This window comes from Sesamum indicum, linkage group LG3, assembly GCF_026168435.1.
Source record: "Sesamum indicum cultivar Baizhima isolate 11 linkage group LG3, ASM2616843v1, whole genome shotgun sequence".
Lineage (NCBI taxonomy): Eukaryota > Viridiplantae > Streptophyta > Magnoliopsida > Lamiales > Pedaliaceae > Sesamum > Sesamum indicum.
This window is the reverse complement of record NC_142659.1, coordinates 27,624,580-27,641,436: the sequence shown is the minus strand read 5'-3', so window position 1 is coordinate 27,641,436 and position 16,857 is coordinate 27,624,580. Positions and strand designations below refer to the sequence as shown.

The 16,857-nt window shown below is 32.2% G+C and overlaps 3 protein-coding genes across 3 annotated transcripts; 1 reads left to right on the top strand and 2 right to left on the bottom strand.

Moving 5' to 3' along the window:
- Positions 1–1,936: 1,936 nt before the first annotated feature.
- LOC105158984 (pectin acetylesterase 8) lies at positions 1,937–5,912 on the bottom strand. The gene is made up of 13 exons (XM_011075916.3): positions 5,845–5,912; positions 5,386–5,525; positions 5,195–5,277; positions 4,590–4,719; positions 4,440–4,510; positions 3,639–3,725; positions 3,416–3,540; positions 3,258–3,318; positions 3,110–3,163; positions 2,926–3,003; positions 2,607–2,700; positions 2,376–2,515; positions 1,937–2,237 (listed from the first exon to the last, which is right to left on the bottom strand). The coding sequence occupies exons 2-13, from the start codon at positions 5,522–5,524 to the stop codon at positions 2,136–2,138; spliced, it is 1,164 nt and encodes a 387-aa protein (XP_011074218.1). The 5' UTR covers position 5,525; positions 5,845–5,912; the 3' UTR covers positions 1,937–2,135.
- Positions 5,913–7,962: 2,050 nt separating this feature from the next.
- On the bottom strand, positions 7,963–12,317 carry LOC105158983 (pectin acetylesterase 11). The gene is made up of 13 exons (XM_011075915.3): positions 12,275–12,317; positions 11,747–11,895; positions 11,581–11,663; positions 11,289–11,418; positions 11,142–11,212; positions 10,752–10,838; positions 10,538–10,662; positions 10,382–10,442; positions 10,233–10,286; positions 10,063–10,140; positions 9,273–9,366; positions 9,041–9,177; positions 7,963–8,210 (listed from the first exon to the last, which is right to left on the bottom strand). Exons 2-13 carry the CDS (start codon positions 11,892–11,894, stop codon positions 8,109–8,111), a joined length of 1,170 nt encoding a protein of 389 aa, XP_011074217.1. The 5' UTR covers position 11,895; positions 12,275–12,317; the 3' UTR covers positions 7,963–8,108.
- Positions 12,318–13,326: 1,009 nt separating this feature from the next.
- Positions 13,327–16,530, top strand: LOC105158982 (uncharacterized). The gene is made up of 6 exons (XM_011075914.3): positions 13,327–13,725; positions 13,823–14,095; positions 15,451–15,611; positions 15,740–15,845; positions 15,930–16,040; positions 16,160–16,530. The coding sequence occupies exons 1-6, from the start codon at positions 13,534–13,536 to the stop codon at positions 16,292–16,294; spliced, it is 978 nt and encodes a 325-aa protein (XP_011074216.1). The 5' UTR covers positions 13,327–13,533; the 3' UTR covers positions 16,295–16,530.
- Positions 16,531–16,857: the final 327 nt, after the last annotated feature.

The following is a 16,857-nucleotide window of genomic DNA, read 5'->3' as shown; positions in this document are numbered from 1 at the left end:
GATTGCTTCTATTCCCACATTTGTCCGCTCTAATATTTTTTTATCTCAATTTGCTTATTATGGGCTATGATTTTATGGTTGTGATTATTATACCGTGTACTAAGTGCAGTTTTTAAACCCCATATCTATACTATGTTTGGCGCGATTATAAGGTAATCTTCTCTCGTACCAACTAAAAGTACGAACGTATATGTCATAAATAATATTTATGCATGATAAAAAATTAGGCTATTGACAGATATATTTGTTATTTACTAAATATAACAAAATTAATGATTATTTATCAATAAAGCAGTCAAATATTTGCTTTTTGTTTGATTGTGATTGATATAAATTGTCTGTATATTAAAATACATACATCTAAAACCAAATAGACCCCGTCAGCTATTTTGGTCAACACTTAGGATGACATTGAAAGAAATTAAATTAGCAAGTGAAGACATTTGGGTCAATTTCAGTACACAATTTCGGACATACGAGTTCATCTTAATTATGGAATTGAGATCATGATCGATTTTTCTCTAGTACGTTAAAGTCAGTTGGGGACACTCCGACCCAAGTCAGCTAATAGGTCTAATATGAAGGTTTAATAAGATAATAAGAAGTCGAACATTTTTAAGATTGCTTATCTTAAATGAATAGTAGTTTGGAGTATTTATAAAATTTGGTCTGATCTTACGGACACACTTGGATTGCTTGGATCTTGCCACGTGGCGATCATCCAAACCTTATTTTTGCTAATGGGCTTCCATGGGCCTTTGTCCATTTCTTGTTAGGTCCAAGTCTTTTATCCACGTGTTATTATGTTGTTGGGTTACAATCCGTTACTTATCTAAATTGGGGGCCCAAATCCCGAGCCTATCTTATTCATACCGAGTTGGGCCGAAAAAATCAGCTAAGTTAATATGGTTGAATATTTTAATTATACGCTTAACAATCATCTTACGTTCCATTTACTTTGCGTATAAGATTAATTGAGTGATAAGATAATTTGAATTAAATGTATAGTAAAAAAAAATTACGATTAATTTTAGATAGTTTACTTTGTTATATTATTTTAGTCCTAATAATACTCTTTACCACAAAAATTAAAATTGATTTTGTTTATATTATAAATGACCACGGCTTATAAGTCATGATAAAATCAATATAACCTACTATGATCACATAAAACCAATGCAAAAATTTAAGTTTCGATTCTTGTTAATTAATATTTATAATAATTAATATTTTGGTCTTATTTACAAAAATAACAGATAGCAGTCGTTACACAAACATGATTAATTAATTTATACTCGCTATTTTTTTCGACGATGGTAGTTAATTATAATTAAATGTTACCATTACTCAAACAGAGGTTTCTCATACGCCTAGACACTAAGGCCCAGTTTACTCTGAGGATGGAATTAAATGAGTGATGGGACTGTCTTTACTAAATGAATCAGAAAAAAAATCGATATTGATTGTAAGGTGTTTACTTATATGTATTAAAAAGAGTTTACTAATTTTATTTTGTGTTTACTTTAATGGTTCTTCTCATTTTGGTGGCAAAATGACATTTTAATCCTTGTTTTCCAAATTTAAAGTGACAGCAAAAGCTTTGGCCCCAAATTATAGAATTTGCCCTAACACTAACAATATCATAAACTAAATTTGTTAAGTATGTGATTTAAAAATATTCAAAATTATTAATTGTTAATTTTTGCGATCTTCCATTGTCAAGACACGTGTTTTTGGAGTAATTAAAATATATGACTTTGAATAATATATATGCCAAGAATGAGATTTTTTAAAGTTATTGCCCTTTATTTATCGATCTCTGATCGTGTATCATATTGAACACGTATTACGTAGTAATTATATATTTTAATTAAATTATCACTAGTCAACCAGAAGTTAATAAAACTAAGAAAAGATTAAAAAAAAAAGTCGTAGATGTTGCTCGTTACGTATGTGGCATAATGCATGGCCTTTGACAGTTCACATATATATGGTCATCGTTACAATGGACAAGCTTACATGATAAACTTGTATGTAATAAATTCCTACTGGTGAAAAATTCACCAATTATTCCATTTTGGTGATTTTTCATTTACTAATACAAGAAGAATGAAATTTTGTGCTTGCCCAATATTTTACGCATGCTTAGTGCAGTTTTGTGGCAGCTCATTTTGGATATCTATTTCTTGGACAGAGCTCCGCTCAAAGTACCAATCACCGATGGCCTTAACGATTGTCTGTAAAAAATTAAAATAATATCAAATAATTAAATAAAAGTCAATATAATGCAAAACATTATTTAAGAATCTCAAGAAAGTATCAGAAACTAATGTAATAAATGAAAGATAGCATAGTAAATAGTTATGTTATCTTACTTTATCTCCCAATACAGGCGAGTGCTTCCAGAATTCTTTGTCGTAGAAGTGACCATGACGATAGCAAGAGTGAACGAAAATTCCAGTAGTTTTAGAATTAGCAACTTTTCGCAACGTTTTTATCATGGCCGCACGGAAATCTGAAAATTAAGCATAAAAAGTTAATAATAAATTAAAAGTTTTTTTAATTTTAAGATTGAGGATACGAAGATGGAAATTAAAATTATGTACCTTTCATCGTTTGTAATTGAGTTGGTGTGCAAACTTTTAAATTCCTAGTGCAACTTCTCCAGGTGGGATCATTTGAAAAGAAATGCTTTTTTAACTGCAAAAACAAAAATTGAATCTAGTTATGAGTTTAAAATTAAGTATCAACTTCGCGTAACATTTGAAAATAAATGTTACGAAATCATTGCTTATCGAGTAATAAAATTAAATAAATTGCAAAGTGGAAAACAACAATCTCGAAGTAATTTTGCTAGACGTAAATAAAAATATACTACTTTTTGTTATGAATTTGACATTTTTATTTGAGTGTATATAAGCGTACCTGATGGTCATCAAAAGCTGATTCGAGGAAGAAGAATGGAGTTTGAATGTCTTTGACTATGTTTTCAGGGAAAAGACACTAGATTTTTATATGTGCACAGAACAAATTTGTTAATATTCTGACATAATTTTCAATATTTTTGTATATATGTTGAATGTAAGATGAAGTAATTAGCTTATCTCACCAAACCCGGGCTCATTTTCGACGTGCAGGATGCGGGCAAAGACTTGGTTATTCCCTTCATTAAATACATCAGTTGTGTAAGAAAAATTTAAATTGTGAAAGAATATAAATATCAAGAACTTACGAATATTTAAAGTTTAGAGGTATACGTGATATGCGGTTATAAAACTAAATAATTGTTCTCTCTTCTTAGCTCCGGGTAGATCTTTTCTGTAACAAATGTACGAACACAAAATCATATTGCATTTTGCTTACATATATGCATTTTTATTTTTCTAAAAATGTAATTTTTCATTTGACGTCTTACGCATGGATAAAGAACCCAGAATCGGAAATGCACTTTACTCTACTAGCACTAGGTAGGAGTGCTCGGAAGCCATCACAGTGCAAGATGGTTCCTAGTCCGCCAGCTGAGCCACCGGAAAGTATGGCCTATTAAGTTAATTATTTCGTTAGTTTTTCAGTAATTGAGATGGAGAATAAATGGAATGAATGTGTCGACAAATTCATGATCATGAAATTTATCGTACATTTTTTGCGTTCTTCATTCCTTTAGCTAACAGATCTTCCATGATAGCGTCAAAAATCCTTGCACCCCTACGTTTAATGTCGGTGTTCTAGGAGAAATCATGAGCAAAAATTAGATTATGTATTATTTATTATTAAGTAAAATCTTTGCTACCGTTAAATGTAGGGACAAATCACTACTATATAGACAAAACATTATTGTCTTTAACTACCAAATTAAAGATGGATTCAGACACTGAAATAGCCATAGAATTAGAGGTGAATTATCTATGTGTGATTCACAAATTCAGAGACAAATTATCAAACGGATTCAGAGATGCAACTAAATTTTTTATGAAATGAAGAATGGATCCAGAAACAGAAATTTCCACCTTAAATCAGAGATGGACAACAGTTACGAAATTAACCATTGGACTTTTAGTTACACATTTATTCACAAAAAATTTCCACTAATTTTCTTTAGGTGAATGTGTAGTCTCTAGAGACGGATTTTTCTCCATATGTGAGATCTTGTTTTCTTGTAGTAAATCAAATACTTTTGATTATCAACAGACACTCGGTCCAAAAATTAGCAATAACAAGAAGGTCATATATAGGTTCAATTCCTATCTAGCAATTCTTGAAAAGGATACTGTTGGCATGTATTGCTATCACGACAAGGTTACAGTCGAAATTTAATGTTTGGGCTTTAAATATTTGAAGTGCAACATTGTCATCGCTTTAATTTTTGGGCATAGTAAAATGTGCTTGATTCGGCAATCTCTAGTATAAAAAAAAACTACATAACATCTTTTATGACTTACTCCTTTGACGTTTCCCGTATACGATGAGCCATCACAATACACGACGGAAACCATGTTCCAATTATAGAAATCTGAAATCCAATGGCAAATTATTTATTTAGTGGATTTGTTATTAGATATTAGTGTATTTATATATTTTCGCCTACTTACCTGGATTAATGGTTTTTTCTGAACTCAATATTTGCCCGAAATAAAGAGCTCCTTTCCTAAGATTGGAGCTCCCAATTCCCGTTCTTTTTCGCTGGTCACAACCATCGTGTGAGGCACACCACCCGCCACCCTAAAGTTCACACCTCTAAAATCAATGCATATTGCAAGAAAATAGATATTACACTAGAAGAAACATGATTTTTACTACAGTTAATTATTATGGTCAAAATAAAAAAGAAAAATCCATGGCGAGTATAAATTAATTATGACTCCACAACAACTATTAGTCGTTTCTGCAATGAGGCAAAACATTAGCCGTAGCTAAAACCATTACAAATATTTTGGCCAGCTAAAAATCATGTCAAATATTTATTTAATCTGGTAAAAATTAAGTTTTCGCATTAATTTATTTAATTATGGTTAATAGTATTAATTTACCATAATTTTTAAGTCGTGCTATTTATAGTATAGCAAAAAATCAATTTTTTGTACTGTTCCAAGAAAAATAAGAAAATAAAAATCAATAAATTATTTTCAATATATATATAAATATATTACTAGAAAAAAAATGAGAAAAATAAAAAAGTATATATTGAAGAGCTGACCTCAAGATAAACCAACCAATTATCAGCTCCTTCTCCAGACCCCTTTTGCAAGAAGTAAGCTGGCGGGCTTCCATCCAAGCAAACTGCAACGAATTTAACATAACGACTATATAATTAAAACGCACTACAATTATAATTATCGACTTAAACTAAATAGCACAAAATTACTGGTTTCAAAAATAAGTATGCACCTGCTCCTTTCGAAACTGCACTTTTAAGCAATGTGATATCAACCATGTGAGAGCCATGGACTTGAGTACTCATCACAATGAGTAAACATATTAGAGGCCTTATCCAGTGATCAGTCGTGGTCTGAATGTGGTTTTCCATTCTAACCCAGGAAAAAAAAATGTGAAATTCACCAGTATTATCCTCATAAAAGATCATATGCTCATTATCCAGAAGGGCGAATAGTTAGCCGCCATAACAAAAATGTCATATCAAAGAAATTTGAAATCTATCAATATTTCATAAAATATAGTTCAAAATTAGAGTTGCAGTATTTGAAATCCTTTGTAACACAGAATTGTCTAAATAAATGCAAAAGATTTGGTATTAGGGATCTTTGAATCCCTACCATCAAATCAAACACAATGCATTAGAATTTCAAGAAATGAATGATATGGACTTTTTTGATCATGATGAATTACCTTTGAACCACGTATGATCACTGTTTAAGATAAATTTATTATATTTTAGGCTCTAAGTTTTGTTTTTGTTTTTGTTGCTTATATAATACAGGTTTCCCCGACTCAAATTTTGTTGACCGTTCCTCAGATGGATTTTCCTATGATGGACCAATATTTTCGCTTATCATCAGTATCATTCCACCATGTGTCGCCTCTGATTGTATTGTATGAAAAGTCCTTCATTTGGCCGTTATGCCTGCATACCACATGTTTTTTTTCTTTTTTTCTGGATGAAGATGTGTCATGCGCTCGATGTTTCAAAGTTTGAAGAATATACATTGTAATTTATTTTATGAATGACTATAGACCATTTAATTAGATATGTATAAATTAATATTAACATAGTTCCAACATTATATTAGGATTTATATCTTATAAGTTTAAATAAATTATGTAGTTCTTAATATTTTAAGTTAATTTATTTTACTTTATGGTACTCAATCTTAGCCATTACACCAAGAAGAAAAGTTTAAAATGATCTGAGGTGGAAATTGCCAATTTGTTGTTAGTTTGATGGTGTAAAGTATGAAGTTTTATTTTTGGGGGGTGAAAAGTGCCAAAATGGAGTAATTTCCAGATGCAAACTGCATTTTACTAGATTTTTCAAATGACTAGGTGCTAACCCTCTCATTTTGAATTCTCACATACTCGAACATAGGATTAATTGCAATTTTCGTCCTGTATGTAGGAGATGTCGTGATTTAATCTCATAAAAAGTTAATTTGATAATTCGGGACTTTTATTATAAGAATTTTCAAGATCCCAAATTTTATATCCTCATGTTATGTACACTTCGGAAAATTCAATGCGTTTTGAAATTCAAAACGAAAAAGTTCCATAGGCATGAAAACTGATAAACTGGTGGACTAAATTGCAAAGTTAATTTTTTATGGGATCAAAGCTATCAAAACTCCATTTATACAGGACAAAAATTACAATTAATTTAGTTGAGAATCGTTTAGCGCTTCATATGAGATACGTATTTACATCTTCTTTTGATATTGTTCTAAGATCCAGTATAATTTTCTTTATATTCCATTCACCTTTTTATTAATGTAATCACAGCGAACAAATCAAAACCATGCATGCCCTTGCTATAACTTTTGCTTACATTACCTTTGCTTAAATAACTTTTAGGAATAATTACACCACCCCCACCTAAGATGTGATGTAATGTAGACTTTCTATAATTTCGGAAATTACATCTAGTACCTTCAAAGTTTGTTTTCGTCCAACAAATAGATGTCCTTGTTGGTCAAATTTACGGAATTTGTTGATATTAGCAAAAAAGTTGAATGAAAATACATATTTATTCCGATTGATTTACTACTGACTTATTGTAGATCAAATAAATATTTTCTGATCAAGCCACCTTTGGTGTGAAAATGTATCTCCTTGCATGCATTAGCGCATAAAGATGTATAAGGACAGTTTGGTTAAAAGAGGAATTCTTTTACCTATAAAAGCTAATAAGAACAAATGAATTTCCAATCATTTTTTTCTTTTATAATATCAACAAATTCAGTGAATTTTGACTAACATATATATAGATCTACTTGTTAGATGGAAATGTAATTTTCTAAACCACAAGAGATTTACATGTAATTACACCAAATCTTAGCAGAGGCAATGTAGTTATCCCTTATATATATTTTTTGTTTTTATCTATGTATGGAGCACGGTAATAGTTACAACAAACTGGACAAAATTATAAACTAAGTTTGTTATAAGTACAAAGTTTCATAAAGTTCAAGTTGTCAGTATACCACATGTGTTCTAAGTAGTTAAATCCATGTTTTTAAATAATTTATAATTTGAAGAGAATAAGATTTTTCAAAATTTAAATATGACCTTACATGGTTATTTAATGCGAGTAGAATTCACGAAATAAAACCAACTGGATAAAAAGGTATATATTTTCTTTTACCGAGCTATATATAGTTGGTCGTGTATCATATTGAGCGTGTATTTTTTATTTACTTTTACTACGTTTTTAATTAAATGGTTAATATTTCTCCTAAAAAGTTTAAACAAAAAGTAGAAACAAGAAAATAAATTGAAGATGTTGCTAGTTATGTATGTAACATAAAGCATGGCCTTTGATAGAGAATATATTACAAATGGACAAGCTTACATGATAAACTTGTATAAATCACCAATTATTCTATTTGGTGATTTTTCATTTGTTAATACAAGAAGAGTACATTTTGGACATGTCTAATGTTTTACGTAAGTTTAGTGCAATTTCGTGGCGATTCAGTATGGGTATCTATTTCTTGGAAAGATCTTCGATCGAAGTACCAATCAGCAATGGCCTGATTAATTTTCTGTAAATTGAAATAATATTAGAATAAATAAATAAAGGTCTAGATAATGCCAAAAAACACAACATATTTAAAAGCTTTCAAGAAATTAAAAGTTGATGTAATAAATAAATAAAGATTATTCATTTAAGCAATTCATATATATTCATTACTATTGTCATAGTTATTTTATTGGTACATCCATACACTTATATAAATGCAAAAACATTCATTAAATGCATTATAGAACTATTACTTGGGCAAAAATAACATATGGTTTGAACTTCATGTTTATTTCAATTTATGATATTATTGTCCTAAATATTTTAAATTAAGTTCTATATTTAGTTATTTGGGCAATTTTCCCAAATGAAAATTTAGGAGCAAAATCATATTAGTCGAGCAATTAACTTAATAAAATTTTACAAAAATTAAGTATATTTTAATCATGATGATAAGATTGTGAAATATTTTGTATAAACTGCAAACATCCTAAATTAATTATTACAAAAAAAAAATAGAACTTTTTGAATAGTGAAAAAATTCACGTAACTAAACCTATTAAGATAAGTTATGTAGTTTGACAATATATATTTCGAAGAACTTTATGACATATTTATCCTTATTCATTTCATGCACATTACATTCCCCTTGAAAGAAAACTTTTACTTGAAAAAAAATTAGGTTTGTTATGTGAATTAGCAAAAAAAACATAACCCCCCCCCCCCCTCCAGCCAAAAAAAGAGGATACTATGGGGAAATTGTATCCCAGACCCAACTTAACCAATTTTGAACCAATCATATGACAAATATATTGTATTTGTCGTGTAATAAATATAAATAAGAAATCTTACTTTTCGCAATGCAGGTGAGGTAGTGCACCAGCCTTGGTCCATGAAGTGTCCATGACGATAGCAAGAGTGAACCAAAATTCCTGTAGATGGAGAATTGGCAACTTCTCGCAATGTCTTTATTAAGGCTGTGCGGAAATCTGAAAATTCGACATAAAAAGTTAATATATAATGAGAATTATTTTCAATTTTAAGATTGAAGATACAAAATAGCAATTAAAAATTATGTATGTACCCTTCATCGTTTGTAATTGAGTTGGGGTGCAGACTTTTAAATTACTGATGCAATTGGTCCAGGTAGGATCGTTTGAAAAGTAATGCTCTCTTAGCTGAGACAAATCAATATCGATTATGGGTATAGTTCAGATACATCAACATTTGTAAATAAACATTAATAGATTCTTGCCTATTGAGTCCTTAATAAGATTTATATATTCCATACCATATAATTTGTAGGAACTAAATGTATTTTTTGTCCAGTAACTTAGGTTATTTGGCACTTTCTTTCTTTAATTTTCAATGGTAGCATTTTGGTCCTACATTTTTTTTAATTTTTGCAATTTCAGTCTTTCTTTTGGCTAGAGTTCACCTTCACTAGTGAGAAGGGTCAACTTCGACCAGAAAAGGACTAAAATTAGAAATATTAAAAAGACGTTATACCAAAATATTGTCATAGAAAATTAAAGAACAAAAATACAGGTAAAAATGAAACAATATGAATAATAACCTTAATTTTAAAAGATCACATAAGATGCACATGCACTTTTCCAACGAGAAGGGCGAACTCCAGCGAAAAAAATGACCAAAATTGACAAAATCAAAAGATGGAAGACTAAAGTGCTACCCTGAAAAGCTAAATGATGAAAATGCCAAATGACCTAATTTACAGGACAAAAAATACATTTAAACCGAATTTGCAAACTAGGAAACAAGACATATAAGAGTAAAATTTGAATTAAGTAAATAAAGATTTATTACTTTTTTTGTTTGAAATTTTGGATTTTTGTTAGAGTATATAAACGCACCTGATGGCCATCAAAAGCTGATTCAAGGAAAAAGAGCGGCGTTTGAATATCTTTCACTATGTTTTCGGGGAAAATACACTGAATTTTTTTGTATACAAAACATATTGTCAATATTTTGATTTTTATGCTGAATGTATGTAAGATCAATTGAATTGATTAGCTTTTCTCACCAAATTCGCATTCATTTTTGTTGTGCATGATGCAGGCAGATGCTTGGTTGCTCCCTACATCAAGTACCTCAGTTGTGTAAGAGACACTTAAGTCATGAAGAAACATAAATATAAAAATAGTTATGAATGTTTAAAATTTAGACGTATACATGGTATGCAATCATATTAGCGAAGAAGCGTTCTCTCTCCTGGGCTCCATGGAGATTTTTTCTGGAACAAACGTAAGATCACAAATGCTTTGTGCATAGACGTGCACGTCTTACATATTTTTTGAAAAAAAAAAAAAAGTCTATTCGATTTCTTACGCATGGATGAAGAAACCAGCATCAGAAAGGCACTTTACTCTACTAGCTTTAGGTATAAGTGATCGGAAGCCATCACAGTGCAAGATAGTTCCTAATCCACCAGCTGAGCCACCCGACAGTATGGCCTGTGAAGTTTGATTAATTTCATCAATATTTGAGAAATTGACACGGAAAATGTATAGAAGGCATAAGGAAATTATTTAGGAAATCGTACGTTCTTGGCATTCTTCATTCCTTTATCTAACAGATCCTCCATCACCGAATCAAAAATCCTTGCACCCCTACGATTAGGGTAGGTATTCTAAGAGAAATCAAGAGTAAAATTTGGTTATATTACTATTCAATAAAATGATCTCTATTGACCTATACATATGATAAAGATTTAAGTCACATTTATTGCCGTCAACTGTAACTTTTAGCCTATTAGTAACTATTTCATCCAACAATCGATACCAAATTAACTTCATGGATTTAATCCCCACCACGAGTAATAACTGGAAAATATTAGTAACGTGTATTGCTTTGATGCCAGAATTATAACTTTTAATGGAAGTGACATACACCAATGTGAAAAGAAAGTAAACTAACGTCTTAGAAGACTTACGGCTTCAACATCCCCCAAATACGACGAGCTGTCACAATACGCAACAAAAACTCTATTCCAATTATAGAAATCTGAAAATTAAAGGCAAATGAATGAATTAGTGCATTTCTTGTTCACATTATTGAATTATACTCGACGTCTATTTACCTGGATTAATGGTTTGGTCTTCACTCAATATGTCAGTGAAATACATACGCTTTGGCTTAAGTGTGGAGGTTCCAGTGTAGATTTTTGTTCTCTCAAGACAGCCCTTGTTCGAGGTACACCAGCCACCGCCCTAAAGTACACACATCAAATCAATACATATTACAGGAAAATGGATTTTTGCAAGTTGCAAAATAAAAAAAAATTAAAAGATAAAAAGATCACTTTGTAACAAAACTATAAATGAGGAATATTAGGAACTTATTATGATGATCTTCTAATTTTGTAGGCTGACCTCCAAATAAATCAACCAATTATCAATTCCATCTCCAGATCCGTTTCTAAAGTAGTAAGTTGCTGGGCTTCCATCCAGACAAACTGCAACGAAATAAAAATAAAAATTAATGTGTGTGATAAAATTTATAATATTGAAATATTAATTTACACAAATAAACTGCCACCTGCTCCGTTGGAAATTGCAGTTTTAGGAGTTATGATGTTGGTCCAGTCCGAGCCACGGACTTGAGAACTCATCGTCATCATGAGGAAACATATAATAAGTGGTCTTATAAACCAGTGTTCAGCCATGGTCTGAATGCGTTTTTCCATTCTATATATGCATGAAAAAAGACAATATATTTGTCAGGTCTATATATGAGTAATAATATCATTACAAATGTATCTCTTGCAAGACACCATATATACAACGTTGAAGAAACTAATAGAATTTTGAGACATGCAGCCCTATTTGTCTGTATTTTTATTTTTAACTTTTAGTTTTTGAAATAGTTGAATTAAAAATATGTTTGTTTATACGTATTCTTATTGAAAATATATTGATTTAACAACACAGTTCAATATAAAACACAATCTCATTAACTAATCCAAATATATTCTAATTTCATATGAAAACCTATACAAAATTAAAAATATATTTTTTACAGTGAAAATGAAAATACAGACAGCAAATCGTGATCGTAACAAATTACCTCGTGAACCACGTATGATCACGGTTTACAAGAATAAATTTGGTATATGTTATGTTTCAATTTTAGTTCTTGTTATTGTTGCTTATATAGTACGCGTTCGTCTGGCTCAAAAGGTTGTATAAACAAACTTTTGTATGGGGGACCGCTATTATCGCTTACGATTACTAATATCTCATGTGTCTCCTCTAGTTTTATCTAAATTTACTCGTAATTATAGGTTTGCGTACAACATATTTTTATGATTTTTGTGGTGCGATCGTAATATAGAATATGTGTGAACTTTGATAAATAAATACCAATGACTTCTTGCGTATCATGAACTATACTTGTAATTTTTAAAATAAATTATGTAGTCTCTAATATATTGAATTCATTTATTTTATGTTTTGGAGCATTATTTAAAAATTAGATTAACTAATCATGGTGTTAAACTTTCTATATTGATTGCAGATAAAGAGATTAAGCGGCTTATAAGCTCGATGCCTTCTCTCCCTAGCGAAATGTTCTTTTAGAATAAAAGTGAGGCTTATAAAATTAGAGTGCAATATGTCTCGTGCTACACAGTATCAATTGTGTCTCAAACCATATTATGTTGTTTCATCTGTGCGAATAAGGTTATATGCCCATTCTACATCACATTGATTGCAAATGAGGAGTTTGAGCAACTCATAAGGCTTAATACCTCTTCTCCCTGTCGAGACCCCTTATTAGAATAAAATTGCGAGGTTCATACAAAGTCCATGTGAATAATAATACTCGTGAAATGGGACATCAATCCGTTCCTAAAAGAAATTAATTTCCCTATAATTTTATCCCCATTATGAAAGCATGACGCAGTGGCACTATACGTTACTATCAATAGCTTAAAATGATCAAAGGTGTAAATTGGCAATTAGTTAGTAGTTTTGTGGTGTAAAGTGTGAATTTTTATTTAATGGGGTGAAAGTGCCAAAATGGATGGATTTCAGGGTGCAAAATGCAATTTTACTAGTTTTCCTATACCACCAAAATAAATTAAATGAAAATATTTCAAATTCTAGTCCTGACAGTACTCCGCGAAGGAGGGGAATATTACCCGAACAGAGGTTTCTCAAACGGCTAGGCGCTAACCCTCTCATTTCGAATTCTCATCTTCAGACTGCAAACGCAGGCCAACACCACCACCCCACTTCTCTCCCTTCTGTATCTGAAGATCCAAATCCCTAACGAGAATCCGAGGAATTAGTAGTTTTTGTTGCTGATTTCTCCGAGAACTTGGAATGGAACTGCCTCAAGAAACGGAAGATTACATCCGGGAATCGATTGATGACAGCGTGGGCCTGCCGGTGTCATCCGGCACTATTCTTCATAAACTTCGCGCCGTCGAAGCATCGCATATGCAACTCCGCCACCAATACCTTTGTCTCCAATCCAAGCTGAAAGAAAAAGATGAGATCATCGAGCGATCTAGGGTTGTTTTCACTTGTATCCCTGTATTTGGCGTTGTTTTGGCAATTGAGGACCGTTGTTGTGTTTAGTCTGAAATAAGTGTTTCTATTTTTGGTTCAGGCTGAAGCGAGTATGAATGCAGTGGCTTTGAAGAAGTTCGTGGAGGAAAACCAGAAACTGGCTGTGGAGTGCTCTAATTTGTTGGCGGCTTGCAACAAGTGGGAGAGGGAGTGCTCGCTTTACGACCACGATCGCGAGGCTTTAATGGATTTTGCGAACGAGGCCGACGAGAGGGCTAAGGAAGCTGAGATGCAGAACTTTGATTTGGAGGAGGAGAAGAAGAAATTGGAGGAAGAGTTGAATTTCTATAAGTTTCGATCGGAGCAGCAGTTGGTAAATTTGATTTCTTGCTCTCGTTGTTTTCAAATTTCTTGAATCTTAGATGTTGGGTTATTGACACTTGATTTTGCGCTGGTATTGGATATTTAGTTTATAATAAAAGATAAAGATACTTGAGGAAACTTAGTAAGACTATATTTTCTGGAGTTATGTTTGGTTAATTGTCTGGCTCCTTAGGTTACTCGGATCATGCATGTGGATCTACATGTCTCTTCGAATGTAAAGTGAAATTTGATAGTCGTTTTTCTTTGTACTGTTTGCCTGATGGAAGCATCTCCGTATCATAAACTCTTACATGCATGTGCCTTTGACATTAAATGACCTGTAAGAACACTCGGTTATTTTAGCCCCTTCAACTCCTTCAATCGCCAGTTTAGACTTTACAACCTGAGATATTTTGGGCTTCTTTCTTTCTGCCAATTTTTACAGTGTGCCAGTTATGCCTTATGCAATGTATAAATATTTTCTTGAATTTATTTCTTATTTTAATCTCAATTTATAGCCGAAGTTGCATTGAACTTTTACTTCCAAGGCAGTTTTGAAAGGAAACCCTTAATAGACCTTTAAACATATCCCGTGCCATTTGTTTATGGAGAGATCAATTGGCTGGAGTACCTAGTTATTTCTGTTGAACTTCCGTTGGTTCTGCAGTATATAGTAGCACCCACTGGAAGTGCTTGTATGTGTAACTTCCCACTTATTATACATATCCTTCATAATATTTTATTTCTCGCATGAAAACATGTATACTTTCAATTGTCTTATAAACCGCCAGGTTGAGCAATTTAAAGAACAATTTATAATGTTACTTCCATTTCTAAATTGCTTTGTGTCTCGGCGTTTGCTCAAAATTATTCTAAGTTACTCTCAGTGAAGATCCTTAAAGTTTGCTCAACGCAGTTGCCTGGCTAGAGCAATGTCGTGGTAATGGAGAGCCATACCAGATTGTGCCACACCATTTTTATAGAAGTTCTCTTACAGCTGCTGTTGAGCTTCCAAAATGGACTTGTTTGGAGATCAAAAACTGATAATATTTTACAAATTTCTGTTTGTATCTGTGATTAGTGTTGGCAGCAACTTGATTTATTAGTTCTTTCAACATACTGGAATGTGAAGACACGTCTAGTAACTGAAACCTTCTGATGAGCTTACCAAGAAAGTTTTCTTTTTCTATTGTTGTAGTTGTGAATGATAGTTCTTTATGCTTTCAGGTTTCATGTCTTCCCTGATGTTACAGAGCATTATGAGATTGATTTTCTTATTTTAATTTTGGTAACATGCTCTACATATTGGTTTGCTCGACCTTTCATGTGTTGCAACTGACCACTATTCTGATATGATTGCTGAAGGATGAGGTGTCTACGGATGACCTGCATGAGGAACAAATTTTACTAGATGCACTGCTGACTGCTATGTTTGGCAAGGATGAGACTACATCAACCGCAAATAGCTTTTTGGAGGCACATAGTGGAATTAAAGAATGCCAAAAATTACTCAAGATGTGGACTAGGTGAGGATTATATTACAATTCATTTCAGTCAAGAAATGCTATGAAATTTATTTTACTACTTCAGATTCCGATATATTGTTTTTGCTACTTATGTCGAATCTTCAACTTAAGTTCTCATTTTATCCTAGCTTGAAGCCTTTAACCCAGAAGGTTGTAGCACTGGCAGCAGAGGCAAAAAACCTAGAAAAAGACAAGGATCATCTAACAATTAACCTTCGTAGAGCTGAGGAGGAGGTATGTGAAGTAGCAAATAGATGAATTACGTTAATCATAAATTCTCAAGTTATCCTGCAAGTACCAAACGTATTATACTTTCAGGTGAATGTTCTGTTTGAAGAAAACAACATCCTAAACGAGGAGAATAAAAGGTTGATAAGGCTATGCCACAGGGAAAAGCATATTAGTGGCTCTGGTGGAGCTTCTGGAAAGGTTAGCATTGTGAGGAGCACATCTATTCTTTCTGTGGTTTTGTTTATGTTTCTTTCCTACTCGTATTTTCCCACATGTATTCATGAACTTGGCATACTAATTCCTCTTATCCCTTACAGGGAAAGCGAAAATCAAGCCCTAAGCTGAACAACCCAGTGGAGAAGAAAATCGACTTTGGTAATCTGGATCCGCAAAGACAGCCTCTTTCACCACTGCAATCCAGCTCACCTGAATCAAGAATGCGCAAGAAGTAGAACAAAGATATGTTGTTGAATTTTCTGTAACTGTTGTTAGGAAGAAACAATTGAAATCATGATCTTAACATGATTTCACCCCGATTCTTTCCTTGACGATACGATACACGGCCCTTGAGATTTCGGTCTGTCGAAACCTGGGTTTTAATTGCATGGGAGTATCTCTTACATGTCAACTCAAAACCTGGTGTATGTAGGAGAGTGTCCTAAATGCTAATTATGTGAGAATTTCTGAACGTCTTACTGTAGCGATAGTTATTTTGTCCTTGCATTGTTCCGGAAAAGCATTGCAGTTGACGGCCGACATTAGATTTTGGGTCGGAGAAGTACTCAAGGGGAATTTGTACTTAGTACCATTGCATGTTGGTTGCTTACAAAAATTGTCAATGAGGTCTAGGAATAAAAATCATCACCTGTATTATAATCAGAAAATTGTATTTGTGAGATGCATCTTATCTTGATCAGATTAAGTTGAGAGTGAATACTTTTGTTGGTGAGAATTAATGCTCTGGAATGTTTTGATCAAATGTGACAAAATTCAACCAATTAAATATTCAAAATTA